Source organism: Petromyzon marinus, chromosome 83 (assembly GCF_048934315.1).
Source record: "Petromyzon marinus isolate PM22_M1 ecotype Great Lakes invasive population chromosome 83, UKy_Petmar_22M1.pri1.0, whole genome shotgun sequence".
Taxonomy (NCBI): domain Eukaryota; kingdom Metazoa; phylum Chordata; class Hyperoartia; order Petromyzontiformes; family Petromyzontidae; genus Petromyzon; species Petromyzon marinus.
The window spans coordinates 1,235,827-1,252,076 of NC_133748.1; the positions used below are offsets into that span (position 1 = coordinate 1,235,827).

General features: G+C 56.4%; 3 protein-coding genes across 3 annotated transcripts in view; 1 reads left to right on the top strand and 2 right to left on the bottom strand.

Annotated features, from left to right (window-relative positions):
* The window catches only part of LOC142907831 (uncharacterized), an 11,095-nt gene extending 6,931 nt beyond the window's left edge, over positions 1-4,164 (top strand). The window contains exons 3-4 of the mRNA XM_076057658.1: positions 2,295-2,467; positions 2,866-4,164. Of these exons, the coding sequence (XP_075913773.1) occupies positions 2,295-2,453 (159 nt within the window). The 3' untranslated portion in view covers positions 2,454-2,467; positions 2,866-4,164. The remainder of the gene's footprint in view (positions 1-2,294; positions 2,468-2,865) is intronic.
* LOC142907830 (uncharacterized) lies at positions 4,119-9,403 on the bottom strand. The gene is made up of 2 exons (XM_076057655.1): positions 7,947-9,403; positions 4,119-7,514 (listed from the first exon to the last, which is right to left on the bottom strand). The coding sequence occupies exons 1-2, from the start codon at positions 9,220-9,222 to the stop codon at positions 7,093-7,095; spliced, it is 1,698 nt and encodes a 565-aa protein (XP_075913770.1). The 5' UTR covers positions 9,223-9,403; the 3' UTR covers positions 4,119-7,092.
* Positions 9,404-11,200: 1,797 nt separating this feature from the next.
* Positions 11,201-16,250, bottom strand: part of LOC116937718 (uncharacterized) — a 59,793-nt gene continuing 54,743 nt past the window's right edge. Inside the window, exons 9-11 of the mRNA XM_076057629.1 lie at positions 14,282-14,463; positions 11,341-11,638; positions 11,201-11,295 (exon numbers count right to left, since the gene is read on the bottom strand). Coding sequence (XP_075913744.1) covers positions 11,201-11,295; positions 11,341-11,638; positions 14,282-14,463 — 575 coding nt within the window. The remainder of the gene's footprint in view (positions 11,296-11,340; positions 11,639-14,281; positions 14,464-16,250) is intronic.

Here is a 16,250-nt window from a genome sequence, read left to right on the forward strand (position 1 = left end):
CACCCACTCCACCCACAACACTCCACACACTCCACCCACAACACTCCACCCACTCTCCTCACGCACTCCACCCACTCCACCCACAACACTCCACACACTCCACCCACAACACTCCACCCACTCTCCTCACGCACTCCACCCACTCCACCCACTCCACCCACAACACTCCACCCACACCACTCACACCACTCACACCACTCACACCACACCACTCCACACCACTCCACACCACTCACACCACACCACACCACTCACTCCACACCACTCCACACCACTCACACCACTCCACACCACTCCACACCACTCCACACCACTCACACCACTCCACACCACTCCACACCACTCACACCACTCCACTCCACTCCACACCACTCCACACCACTCACACCACTCCACACCACTCCACACCACACCACACCACTCACACCACACCACTCACACCACACCACTCACACCACTCACACACACCACTCACACCACACCACTCACACCACTCACACCACTCACACCACTCACACCACTCACACCACTCCACACCACTCACACCACCCACTCCACACCACACCACTCACACCACACCACTCACACCACACCACTCACACCACTCCACACCACTCACACCACACCACTCACACCACTCCACTCCACACCACTCACTCCACTCCACACCACTCCACTCCACGCACACCACACCACTCACACCACACCACACCACTCCACACCACCACACCACTCACACCACACCTCTCCACACCACTCACACCACTCCACACCACTCCACACCACACACTCACACCACTCCACACCACTCACACCACACCTCTCCACACCACACCACTCACTCCACACACACCACCCACACCACCCACACTCCACTCCACTCCCCATCACTCCACTCACACACTCCACACCACTCACACACTCACACCACTCACACCCACTCCACCACACACTCCCACTCACACCACCCACTCCACACCACTCACACCACACCACTCACACCACTCCACCACCACTCACACCACTCCACACCACTCACACCACTCCCACACCACTCCACACCACTCACACCACTCACACCACACCACTCCACCACCACTCACACCACTCACACCACTCCACTCCACTCACACCACTCACACCACACACACCACTCCACACCACTCCACACCACTCCACACCACTCACACCACACCACTCCACTCCCACACCACTCACACCACACCACTCACACCACTCACACCACACACACCCACACACCACACCACACCACACCACTCACACCACTCCACACCACTCACACCACACCACTCCAACCACTCACACCACTCACACCACTCCACACCACTCACACCACTCACACCACACCACACCACACCATCACACCACTCCACACCACACCACACCACACACACCACTCACACTCACCACCACTCACACCACTCACACCACTCCACACCACACCACACCACTCCACACCACTCACACCACTCACACCACACCACACCACACCACACCACACCACTCCACACCACTCCACCCACACCACTCCACTCCACCCACACCACTCCACTCCACCCACAACACTCACACCACTCCACACCACTCCACACCACTCACACCACTCCACTCCACACCACTCCACTCACACCACTCACACCACTCCACTCCACACCACTCCACTCCACACCACTCCACCCACACCACTCCACACCACTCACTCCACACCACTCACACCACACCACTCACACCACTCCACTCCACACCACTCCACTCCACTCCACACCACTCCACCCACACCACTCCACACCACTCACACCACACCACTCCACTCCACACCACTCACACCACTCCACTCCACACCACTCACACCACACCACTCCACACCACACCACTCACACCACTCACACCACTCCACACCACTCCACACCACTCACACCACTCCACACCACTACACACCACTCCACACCACTCACACCACTCACACCACTCACACCACTCCACACCACTCCACACCACTCCACACCACTCACACCACTCCACTCCACCCACACCACTCCACTCCACACCACTCCACTTCACACCACTCCACCCACACCACTCACACCACTCCACCTACTCCACACACACCTCTCCACACCACTCCACCCACTCCACCCACTCCACCCACACACCACTCACACCACACCACTCACACCACACCACTCCACACCACTCACACCACCCACTCAACCCACACCACTCCTCTCCACACCACTCCACACCACTCCACGCCACTCCACGCCACACGGCAGGTCTCCCTGTGGCTCCGCTCTGCGTGGAGCTGGCTTGCCACGTCTCTCGAGCGATGGCCGTGGCTAGACTCCCACCCTCGCCGGTGGAGGGCAGCGGTGACCAGCGGCGGCGGCGGCGGCGAATTGCCGAGGCAGTGGAGAGGCTGGGAGCTCCGGTGATGGTGCTGGTGCAGGTGACGGACGATGAGAACCCACGGACGTCACCGGCGCACACAGAGAGACTCATCACAGACTCGTCACAGATACACAGAGACACACAGACACACAGACTCATCACCGGCATACACAGAGACGCACAGACTCATCACAGATACACAGAGACACACAGACTCATCACCACCACACAGAGACACACAGACTCGTCACAGACACACACAGAGAGACACACAGAGACTCATCACCACCATACACAGACACACAGACTCGTCACCGGCATACACACAGACACACAGACTCATCACAGATACACAGAGACACACAGACTCATCACCACCACACAGAGACCCATCGAGACCCGTAGACTCACACGTAGGCGATGATGCTGCTGTTTGGTGTATCTGTCTCTGCACAGGGCTGTGAAAATGACACGCCCTCATTGGTGGAACAGGCGTCACGTGACTTGCGGCGAGCCATCCGATTGGTAGACCGGGCTGTCAGCTCGAGCACTGATGGTGACGATGATTCGTGATGATTGTGGTGGTGGCGATGGTGGGAGGAGTCACCCAACAGCATTCGTAGTTTGCCACCAAGTGGTGGTGACGTCACCGTGGCGCTTGTGCCAGGCTAGGTGCACTTTAAGGTCACCCACCCACTCACTCACTCGCTCGCCCGCCCACCCACCCACACTCATTCACCCACTTACTCACTCAGCCACCCACACTCATGCACACACCCACCCACACTCATTCACCCACTCACCCACACACCCTCAGCCAACCCATCCACACACTCATCCACACACCCACCCATACTCACCCACCCATACTTATTTACTCACCCACTCATTTGCTCACCCACCCACTCATTCACCCATTCATTTACTCACTCACCCACTCGCTCACTCACTCATTAATCCACCCACTCACTCACCCACACTCATTCACCCACTCACCCACACACTCACCCACCCACTCACCCACTCACTCACCCACTCACCCACCCACTCACTCACTCACCCACCCACTCACCCACTCACCCACCCACTCACCCACTCACTCACCCACCCACTCACCCACTCACCCACCCACTCACCCACTCACTCACCCACCCACTCGATCACTCACTCATTAATCCACCCACACACTCGCTCACTCACACACCCACACACTCACCCACCCACACTCATTCACCCACACACTCACCCACCCACACTCACCCACCCATATTCACTCACTCATTTGCTCACCCACTCATTCATTCACCCACTCATTAATCCACCCACTCATGCACTCATTCATTCACCCACCCACTCACACACACACTCATTCACCCACTCACACACTCATTCACCCACTCATGCACTCATTCACCCACTCATTAATTCACCCACTCATCCATTCATTAATTCACCCACTTGCTCACACACACCCACTCATTCATTCACCCACCCACTCACCGACTCACTCACCCACCCACCTACTCACTCACTCACCTACTGACTCATTCACCCACTCACTCACCCACTTACTCACCTACTCACTCACCCACTCATTTACTCACCCACTCACTCACCCACTCACCCATCCACTCACCCACTCACTAACTCACCCACTCTGACTCCGCTGTGCAGCGGTGATGCGTCTATGCAAGGCCACTCCACGCGCATTGTGAAAAATGTAATTTTAATAAATAGAACTCTGTAAAAATGACAGCCACGGCAAAAATAGCGAATTCATCTGCCTACATGGCAACTTACCGCGCGCGCTTGCGTGCACCTAGCCTGGCACACGCGTGGTTGGATTCCCGCCAACACCGGCGACGATTATCTGAACCGGTACCTGGGCCAGCACTGGGGGAGAGACAAAGGCGGCCGGGCGTGGTGGTGGTGCTGGTAGCCACCCACCCCCTCTGTGTGTGTAGCCACAGTGCCGGTAGCCTTCATAGACGCTGCTGCTGCTAACAGCACTTGCCCCTACATTCCTGCTAGAGGCTACCTGGGGGAGCTTTGTCTGTGTCTCAGCACTTGCCCCTACAGCACTGTTAGAGGCTACCTGGGGGAGCTTTGTCTGTGTCTCAGCACTTGCCCCTACAGCCCTGCTAGAGGCTACCTGGGGGAGCTTTGTCTGTGTCTCAGCACTTGCCCCTACAGCACTGTTAGAGGCTACCTGGGGGAGCTTTGTCTTGTGGCTTCAGTGTGTGTGGGTTTGTGTGACACTAGGTTTGTGTGTGTTGGTTTGTGTGACACTAGGTTTGTGTGTGTGTGTTGGTTTGTGTGACACTAGGTTTGTGTGTGTGTGTTGGTTTGTGTGACACTAGGTTTGTGTGTGTTGGTTTGTGTGACACTAGGTTTGTGTGTTGGTTTGTGTGACACTAGGTTTGTGTGTGTTGGTTTGTGTGACACTAGGTTTGTGTGTGTGTTGGTTTGTGTGACACTAGGTTTGTGTGTGTTGGTTTGTGTGACACTAGGTTTGTGTGACACTAGGTTTGTGTGTGTGTCACTGTGTGTGTGTGTCACTGTGTGTTGGTTTGAGTGACACTAGGTTTGTGTGTCACTGTGTGTGTTGGTTTGTGACACTAGGTTTGTGTGTGTGTCACTGTGGGTGTGTGTGTTGGTTTGTGTGACACTAGGTTTGTGTGTGTGTCACTGTGTGTGTGTTGGTTTGTGTGACACTAGGTGTGTGTGTGTCACTGTGTGTGTGTGTTGGTTTGTGTGTCACTAGGTTCGTGTGTGTGTCACTGTGTGAGTGTGTGTTGGTTTGTGACACTAGGTTTGTGTGTGTCACTGTGTGTGTTGGTTTGTGTGACACTAGGTTTGTGTGTGCGTCACTGTGTGTGTGTTGGTTTGTGACACTAGGTTTGTGTGTGTCACTGTGTTGGTTTATGTGACACTGGGTTTGTGTTGGCACTGTGTCACTGTGTGTGTCACTGTGTGTGTCACTGTGGGTTTGTGTGTCACTGTGGGTTTGTGTGTGTGTGTCACTGTGTGTGTCACTGTGTGTCACTATGGGTTTGTGTGTCACTGTGTGTGTCACTGTGGGTTTGTGTCAGTGTGTGTGTCACTATGTGTGCCACTGTGTGTGTCACTGGGTTTGTGTCACTGTCATTGTGTGTGTCACTGTGTTACTGTGTGTCACTGTGTCACTGTGTGTCAGTGTCACTGTGTGTCACTGTGTGTGTCACTGTGTGTCACTGTGGGTTTGTGTGTCACTGTGTGTGTCACTGTGTGTGTGTCACTGTGTGTCACTGTCACTGTGTGTGTCACTGTGTGTGTCACTGTGTGTGTGTCACTGTGTGTCACTGTGTGGGTTTGTGTTGGCACTGTGTGTTGGTCACTGGGGATGAATGTTAATTGCCTCGCCTGCTATACAGGAGGTCGTGGGTTCAATCCCGACCCTGACGCTGTACACTTGGAGTCTGCGTCTCTCTCCCTGGTGGTCACTCTGGGTTTTCCCTCAACCTTTTGGAATCTACGTCTCTCTGCGTAGACTCACCACCACACAGAGACCCACAGACTCATCACCACCACACAGAGACCCATAGACTCATCACCACACAGAGACCCATAGACTCATCACCACACAGAGACCCATAGACTCATCACCACACAGAGACCCATAGACTCACCACCACCACACAGACCCATAGACTCACCACCACCACACAGAGACTCAGACTCACCACCACACAGAGACCCACAGACTCACCACCACCATAGACTCACCACCACACAGAGACCCATAGACTCATCACCACACAGAGACCCATAGACTCACCACCACCACACAGACCCATAGACTCACCACCACCACACAGAGACTCAGACTCACCACCACACAGAGACCCACAGACTCACCACCACCATAGACTCACCACCACACAGAGACCCATAGACTCACCACCACCACAGAGACCCATAGACTCACCACCACCATAGACTCACCACCACACAGAGACCCATAGACTCACCACCACCACACAGAGACCCATAGACTCACCACCACACAGAGACCCATAGACTCACCACCACCACCACACACAGACCCATAGACTCATCACCACCACACAGAGACCCATAAACTCATCACCACCACACAGAGACCCATAGACTCACCACCACACAGAGACCCATAGACTCACCACCACACAGAGACCCATAGACTCATCACCACCACACAGAGACCCATAGACTCATCACCACACAGAGACCCATAGACTCACCACCACCACACAGACCCATAGACTCATCACCACACAGACCCATAAACTCACCATCACCGTACTCACCACCACGCAGAGACCCATAGACTCACCACCACCACAAAGAGACCCACAGACTCACCACCACCACACAGAGACCCATAGACTCATCACTACACAGAGACCCATAGACTCACCACCACCACACAGACCCATAGACTCACCACCACCACACAGAGACCCATAGACTCACCATCACCACACAGACCCATAGACTCACCACCACCACAAAGAGACCCATAGACTGACCACCACCACAAAGAGACCCATAGACTCACCACCACCACACAGCCCTCCGCATGAAGATTCCAGCGGCACGGATCCCATGGGGAACCTCTCCAGGGGAGGGGACCGCTCCACCAAGCCCACTCCACGTGCCCAGTCAGGGCCCAGGATGGTTCAGGGTGGACACAGCGACAAAGTTAAGGACGCTTGAGCTCCAATCTACAACACGCTTCTCGATATAAAAGCACTCACAGAGACTTTGGTGATGTTTGATGTGGTGGTGATGTCTCTGATGATGTTTGTGATGGTGGTGCTGCTTGTGATGGTGATGTTTGATGTGGTGGTGATGTTTGTGATGGTGATGTCTCTGATGGTGATGCTTGTGATGATGATGTCTGTGATAGCGATGGTGATGTTTGTAGTGGTGATGTTTGTGCTGTCTGATGATGTTTGTGATGGTGGTGATGTTTGTGATGATGTCTGTGATGGTGATGTTTGTGATGGTGATGTCTCTGATGATGTCTGTGATAGCGATGGTGATGTTTGTAGTGGTGATGTTTGTGATGTCTCTGATGATGTCTGTGATAGCGATGGTGATGTTTGTGATGCTTGTCTCTGATGATGTTTGTGATGGTGATGATGTTTGTGATGGTGGTGATGCTTGTGATGGTGATGTTTCTGATGATGCTTGTGATGGTGATGTAGTGGTGGTGGTGATGCTTGTGATGATGGCGGTGGTGATGTTTGTGATGGTGATGTCTCTGATGTTTGTGATAGCGATGTCTCTGATGATGTTTGTGATAGTGATGGTAATGTTTGTAATGGTGATGTTTGTGATAGTGATGTTTGTGATGGTGATGGTAATGTTTGTAATGATGATGTTTTGATAGTGATGGTAATGTTTGTAATGATGATGTTTGTGATGGTGATGTTTGATGTAGTGGTGATGCTTGTGATGGTGATGTCTGATGATGTCTGTGATAGCGATGGTGATGTTTGTAGTGGTGATACTTGTGATGATGGCGGTGGTGATGCTTGTGATGGTGATGTTTGATGTGGTGATGATGTTTGTGATGGTGATGTCTCTGATGATGTTTGTGGTGGTGATGTCTCTGATGATGTTTGTGATAACGATGGTGATGTTTGATGTGGTGGTGATGTTTGTGATGGTGATGATTGATGTAGTGGTGGTGGTGTTTGTGATGTCACCAGTGATGGTGATGTCACCAGTGATGGTGATGTCACCAGTGATGGTGATGTCACCAGTGATGGTGATGTCATCAGTGATGGTGATGTCATCAGTGATGGTGATGTCATCAGTGATGGTGATGTCATCAGTGATGGTGATGTCATCAGTGATGGTGATGTCATCAGTGATGGTGATGTCATCAGTGATGGTGATGACGGCAGTGATGGTGATGACGGCAGTGATGGTGATGATCACGGTGATGGTGATGTCAGCAGTGATGGTGATGTCAGCAGTGATGGTGATGTCACCAGTGATGGTGATGACAGCCGTGATGGTGATGACGGCAGTGATGGTGATGTCACCAGTGATGGTGATGTCATCAGTGATGGTGATGACGGCAGTGATGGTGATGACGGCAGTGATGGTGATGTCACCAGTGATGGTGATGTCATCAGTGATGGTGATGTCATCAGTGATGGTGATGTCATCAGTGATGGTGATGTCATCAGTGATGGTGATGTCATCAGTGATGGTGATGTCATCAGTGATGGTGATGACGGCAGTGATGGTGATGACGGCAGTGATGGTGATGATCACGGTGATGGTGATGTCAGCAGTGATGGTGATGTCAGCAGTGATGGTGATGTCACCAGTGATGGTGATGACAGCCGTGATGGTGATGACGGCAGTGATGGTGATGTCACCAGTGATGGTGATGTCATCAGTGATGGTGATGACGGCAGTGATGGTGATGACAGCAGTGATGGTGATGTCACCAGTGATGGTGATGTCATCAGTGATGGTGATGACGGCAGTGATGGTGATGTCACCAGTGATGGTGATGTCAGCAGTCATGGTGATGTCATCAGTGATGGTGATGTCATCAGTGATGGTGATGACGGCAGTGATGGTTATGTCGTCAATGATGGTGATATCACCAGTGATGGTGATGACGGCAGTGATAGTGATGTCACCAGGGATGGTGATGTCACCAGTGATGGTGAAGACGGCAGTGATGATGATCACGGTGATGGTGATGTCAGCAGTGGTGATGATGATGATGTCTCTGATCGTGGTGGTGATTTTGATGCCAAACATTAACAAGTAAAAATAAATTTTTCCCGCGGTTTTTCACTTCTTATGCATTCGCCAACACCGAGTGTGAAGACTTGGGCAATGTGGGTTCATCATCACCTCGTTAACCATCTCAACAACGTGGACATTGCCACCCACCCAGACCCCCGATTCTCAGACCCCCGATTCTCCAGACCCCCGAGTGTCAGACCCCCGAGTGTCCAGACCCCCGATTCTCAGACCCCCGAGTGTCCAGACCCCCGAGTGTCAGACCCCCGAGTGTCCAGACCCCCGATTCTCAGACCCCCGAGTGTCCAGACCCCCGATTCTCAGACCCCCGAGTGTCAGACCCCCGAGTGTCCAGACCCCCGATTCTCAGACCCCCGGGTTTCCAGACCCCCGAGTCTCAGACCCCCGAGTGTCCAGACCCCCGATTCTCAGACCCCCGAGTGTCAGACCCCCGAGTGTCAGACCCCCGAGTGTCAGACCCCCGAGTGTCCAGACCCCCGATTCTCAGACCCCCGGGTTTCCAGACCCCCGAGTCTCAGACCCCCGAGTGTCCAGACCCCCGATTCTCAGACCCCCGAGTGTCAGACCCCCGAGTGTCAGACCCCCGAGTGTCCAGACCCCCGATTCTCAGACCCCCGAGTGTCCAGACCCCCGAGTGTCCAGACCCCCGAGTGTCCAGACCCCCGATTCTCAGACCCCCGAGTGTCCAGACCCCCGAGTGTCCAGACCCCCGATTCTCAGACCCCCGATTCTCAGACCCCCGAGTGTCCAGACCCCCGATTCACAGACCCCCGAGTGTCCAGACCCCCGATTCTCAGACCCCCGAGTGTCCAGACCCCCGAGTGTCCAGACCCCCGATTCTCAGACCCCCGAGTGTCCAGACCCCCGATTCTCAGACCCCCGAGTGTCCAGACCCCCGATTCTCAGACCCCCGATTCTCAGACCCCCGATTCTCAGACCCCCGAGTGTCCAGACCCCCGAGTGTCCAGACCCCCGAGTGTCAGACCCCCGAGTGTCCAGACCCCCGATTCTCAGACCCCCGAGTGTCCAGACCCCCGATTCTCAGACCCCCGAGTGTCCAGACCCCCGATTCTCAGACCCCCGATTCTCAGATCCCCGAGTGTCCAGACCCCCAATTCTCAGACCCCCGATTCTCAGACCCCCGAGTGTCCAGACCCCCGAGTGTCAGACCCCCGATTCTCAGACCCCCGAGTGTCCAGACCCCCGAGTGTCCAGACCCCCGATTCTCAGACCCCCGAGTGTCCAGACCCCCGATTCTCAGACCCCCGATTCTCAGACCCCCGAGATCCGGTCTGCATGAATCTTACCACCACCACCACTTACACCACCCCCTCCTCTACACTCTCCACCCTCTCCACCCTATCCACCACCACCTCCACCCTCTCCACCCTCTCCACCCTCTCCACCCTATCCACCACCTCCTCCACCCTTGCCTCCACCTCCACCCTCTCCACCCTATCCAACACCACCTCCACCCTCTCCACCTCCACACTCTCCACCCTTGCCTCCACCACCATCGCCTCCACCCTCTCCACCCCATCCACCACCACCACCACCCTTGCCTCCTCCACCACCTCCACCCCATCCACCTCCACCCTCTCCGCTACATCCACCTCCACCCCATCTTCCACCTCCACCCTCTCCACCACCACCTCCACCCTTGCCTCCTCCACCTCCTCCACCCTCTCCACCACCACCTCTACCCTCGCCACCACCCCATCCACCTCCACCCTCTCCACCCTTGCCTCCTCCACTTCCTCCACCACCTCCTCCACCCACCACCTCCACCCTCTTCGCCTCCATCACCTCCACCCTCTCCACCACCTCCACCCTCTCCTCCGCCGCCACCACCCCCATCACCTCCACCCACCACCTCCATCCTCTCCACCACCTCCACCACCTCCACCCTCTCCACCACCTCCTCCACCACCACCTCCACCCTCTCCACCACCACCACCACCGCCACCCCCCATCACACGTCCGCTCCCCAGCCCCAGCGCTGTGCCTGTTCCCGCGTCCTCTTGCCGTAGTCGTGACGGCCGCAGTCGCCGCCACCGCCTCCACCGCCTCCACCTCCACCACCGCCTCCACCGCCTCCACCACCGCCTCCACCGCCTCCACCACCGCCTCCACCGCCTCCACCACCGCCTCCACCGCCTCCACCACCGCCTCCACCGTAGCCACCGTAGCCACCGTAGCCACCACCGCCGGCGGCACCGCCGCCCTCCTTGATCAGGGGCCGGTGGTGCGAGCGAGCGCCCGCGGCGTGGCTGTGGGCCCAGCAGCGTGTGCAGTAGTACTGCAGGCACGCCACGCTGCCGCAGAAGAGCGCCGCGTGGCGCCGCTCGCCGGGAGAGCCGTCACACTCGTCACACAGCTGGTCGTCCAGCACGTAGGGCTTCACCTCCACCTGCTCGGTGGTGGGGGGGGGGGGGGAGTGGGGGGAGTGGGGGGAGTGGTGGGGGGATGGGAGATGAATGAGAGAGTGGGTGGGTGGGTGAGTGAGTGAGTGGATTGGTGGGTTGGTAATTGATTGAGTGGGTGGGTTGGTGAGTGGGTGGGTGGGTGGGTTGGTGAGTGGGTGGGTTGGTGAGTGGGTGGGTTGTTGAGTGGGTGGGTGGGTGATTGAGTGGGTGGGTTGGTGAGTGGGTTGGTGAGTGGGTGATTGAGCGAGTGGGTGGGTTGGTGGGTTGGTGGGTGAGTGTGTGTGTGGGTGGGTGTGTGAGTGTGTGGGTGGGTGGGTGAGTATGTGGGTGGGTGAGCAGGTGCGTGACTGTGTGGGTGGGTGAGTGTGTAGGTGGGTAGGTGATTGTGTGGGTGGGTGAATGTGTGGTTGGGTAAGTGTGTGGGTGGGTTGGTGTGTGGGTGGGTTGGTGTGTGGGTGGGTTGGTGTGTGGGTGGGTTGGTGTGTGGGTGGGTTGGTGGGTTGGTGGGTGGGTTGGTGGGTGGGTGGGTTGGTGGGTGGGTGGGTTGGTGGGTGGGTGGGTTGGTGGGTGGGTGGGTTGGTGGGTGGGTGGGTTGGTGGGTGGGTTGGTGGGTGGGTTGGTGGGTGGGTGGGTTGGTGGGTTGGTGGGTTGGTGGGTGGGTTGGTGGGTGGGTGGGTGGGTGGGTGGGTGGGTTGGTGGGTGGGTGGGTTGGTGGGTGGGTGGGTTGGTGGGTGGGTTGGTGGGTGGGTGGCTTGGTGGGTGGGTGGGTTGGTGGGTGGGTGGGTTGGTGGGTGGGTTGGTGGGTGGGTGGGTTGGTGGGTGGGTTGGTGGGTGGGTGGGTTGGTGGGTGGGTTGGTGGGTGGGTTGGTGGGTGGGTTGGTGGGTGGGTTGGTGGGTGGGTTGGTGGGTGGGTGGGTGGGTTGGTGGGTGGGTGGGTTGGTGGGTGGGTGGGTGGGTTGGTGGGTGGGTGGGTGGGTTGGTGGGTGGGTGGGTTGGTGGGTGGGTGGGTTGGTGGGTGGGTTGGTGGGTGGGTTGGTGGGTTGGTTGGTGGGTGGGTTGGTGGGTTGGTGGGTGGGTTGGTGGGTGGGTTGGTGGGTTGGTGGGTGGGTTGGTGGGTGGGTTGGTGGGTTGGTGGGTGGGTTGGTGGGTGGGTTGGTGGGTGGGTTGGTGGGTGGGTTGGTGGGTGGGTGGGTTGGTGGGTGGGTTGGTGGGTGGGTTGGTGGGTGGGTTGGTGGGTGGGTGGGTTGGTGGGTGGGTGGGTTGGTGGGTGGGTTGGTGGGTGGGTGGGTTGGTGGGTGGGTGGGTTGGTGGGTGGGTGGGTTGGTGGGTGGGTTGGTGGGTGGGTTGGTGGGTGGGTTGGTGGGTGGGTTGGTGGGTTGGTGGGTGGGTTGGTGGGTGGGATGGTGGGTGGGTGGGTTGGTGGGTGGGTTGGTGGGTTGGTGGGTGGGTTGGTGGGTGGGTTGGTGGGTGGGTTGGTGGGTGGGTTGGTGGGTGGGTTGGTGGGTGGGTTGGTGGGTTGGTGGGTGGGTTGGTGGGTGGGTGGGTTGGTGGGTGGGTTGGTGGGTGGGTTGGTGGGTGGGTTGGTGGGTGGGTTGGTGGGTGGGTTGGTGGGTGGGTTGGTGGGTGGGTTGGTGGGTGGGTGGGTTGGTGGGTGGGTTGGTGGGTGGGTTGGTGGGTGGGTGGGTTGGTGGGTGGGTTGGTGGGTGGGTGGGTTGGTGTGTGGGTGGGTTGGTGAGCAGGTGCGTGACTATGTGGGTGGGTGAGTGTGTGGGTGGGTGAGTGTGGGTGAGTGTGGGTGCGTGACTGGGTGGGTGGGTGAGTGAGTGAGTGGGTTGGTGAGTGGGTGGGCGAGCGAGTGGGTGGGTTGGTGAGTGTGTGGGTGGGTTGGTGAGTGTGTGTGTGGGTGGGTGAGCAGGTGCGAGACTGGGTGGGTGAGTATGTGGGTGGGTGATTGAGTGGAAGAGTGTGTGGGTGGGTGTGTGAGTGTGTGGGTGGGTTGGTGAGTGTGTGGGTGGGTGGGCGAGCGAGTGGGTGAGTGTGTGGGTGGGTTGGTGGGTGGGTTGGTGGGTGGGTTGGTGAGTGTGTGGGTGAGTGTGTGGGTGGGTGAGTGTGTGGGTGGGTGGGTGAGCGAGTGGGTGGGTGTGTGAGTGTGTTGGTGGGTGAGTGTGTGGGTGGGTGTGTGAGTGTTGGTGGGTGAGCGAGTGAGTGGGTTGGTGAGTGTGTGGGTGGGTGAGCGAGCGAGCGAGTGGGTAGGTGAGTGTGTGGGTGGGCGAGCGAGTGAGTGGGTTGGTGAGTGTGTGGGTGGGTGGGTGAGCGAGTGAGTGGGTTGGTGAGTGTGTGGGTGGGTGGGTGAGCGAGTGAGTGGGTTGGTGAGTGTGTGGGTGGTTGGGTGAGCGAGTGAGTGGGTTGGTGAGTGTGTGGGTGGGTGGGTGAGCGAGTGAGTTGATGAGTGTGTGGGTGGGTGGGTGAGCGAGTGAGTGGGTTGGTGAGTGTGTGGGTGGGTGGGTGAGCGAGTGAGTGGGTTGGTGAGTGTGTGGGTGGGTGGGTTGGTGGGTGGGTGGGTTGGTGAGTGTGTGGGTGCGTGACTGAGTGGGCGGGCGGGCGAGTGGGCGAGCGATGAGACGGACCCGCTTGTCCGTTTCCCCGTGCTGGATCCTGATGAAGGGAGCGGACAGCGCTGCTATGTAGCTCTGCTGGCTGGAGAAGGCCACTCGCCCGGCACCCTTGGGGTAGCGCAGCTCTGGGTCCGTGTCGATGCCGGCGTAGCACACGGAGCCATAGAGACGCTGCATCACTACTGCCAACTCCACTACGCACACACACACAGGTACACACAGACACACATACACACACAGGTACACACAGGTACACACAGTCACACACACATACACACACACAGGTACATACACACGGAGCCATAGAGACGCTGCATCACTACTGCCAACTCCACTACGCACACACACACAGATACACACATACACAGACACAGGTACACAGACACACACATACAGGTACACACACAGGTACATACACACAGACACACAGATACACACAGTCACACACACATACACACACACAGGTACATACACACGGAGCCGTAGAGACGCTGCATCACTACTGCCAACTCCACTACGCACACACACACACAGGTACACACACACAGATACATACACAGATACACAGACACACATACACACAGATACACAGGTACACACACACAGGTACACACGCACACACACACAGACACACACAGGTACAGAGACACACAGGTACACAGACACACACACAGATACACAGACACACACACAGGTACACAGACACACACACACAGGTACATCAAAGACAAAGATCCCCCATATAGCCTTAACAGACTGTAGGGGCAAGTGCTGTTAGCGAGCAGCACCTGTGAAGGCCGGAACGGCACACGAGGGGGTGGGTGGCCAGCACCACGCCCGACCGCCTTTGTCTCCCTAGTGGCAATGTTTACACACCGCACCAGGTACTCATTTGAGGCTGGGTCGACCTAGAGGAGGCCCCGGGACCGGTTCAGATAATCGTCACTGGTGTTGGCCGTGAGCGGGAATCGAACCCGGGTTGCCAGGTTCATAGCACAGCGTAGCGCTAACCGCTACACTATCGCTCCCCACAAACATACAGACACACACACACACATACACACAGACACACATACACACATACACACAGACACACATACACACATACACACAGATACACATACACAGAAACACACACACAGATACACACACAGGTACACACAGTCACACATACACACAGAGCCGTAGAGACGCTGCATCACTATTGCCAACTCCACTACGCACACACACAGGTACACAGACACACAGATACACAGGTACACACACAGGTACACAGACACACACACAGGTACACGTACACAGACACACAGGTACACAGACACACAGATACACAGACACACAGATACATACACACAGAGCCATAGAGACGCTGCATCACTACTGACAACTCCACTACGCACACACACACACAGGTACACACAGACACACATACACACACAGGTACACACAGACACACATACACAGATACACATACACACAGGTACACACAGATACTCACACACACAGATACACAGACACACACACAGATACACAGGTACACGCACATATACACACACACAGATACACACACACACACAGATACACACATAGGTACATACACGTGCTGCATCACTACTGCCAACTCCACTACATGCATACACACACACAGGTACACAGACACACACAGATACACAGATACACAGGGACACAGGTACACACACACAGATATACACACAGGTACATACACACGGAGCCATAGAGACGCTGCATCACTACTGCCAACTACACTACGCACACACACGTACACACAGGTACACACACACAGGTACACAGACACACACACAGGTACACAGACACACACACAGGTACACAGACACACACACAGGTACACAGACACACAGACACACACGCACACACACAGATACACACGCACACACACAGATACACACGCACACAAACAGATACACACACAGATACACACACACAGATACACACACAGGTA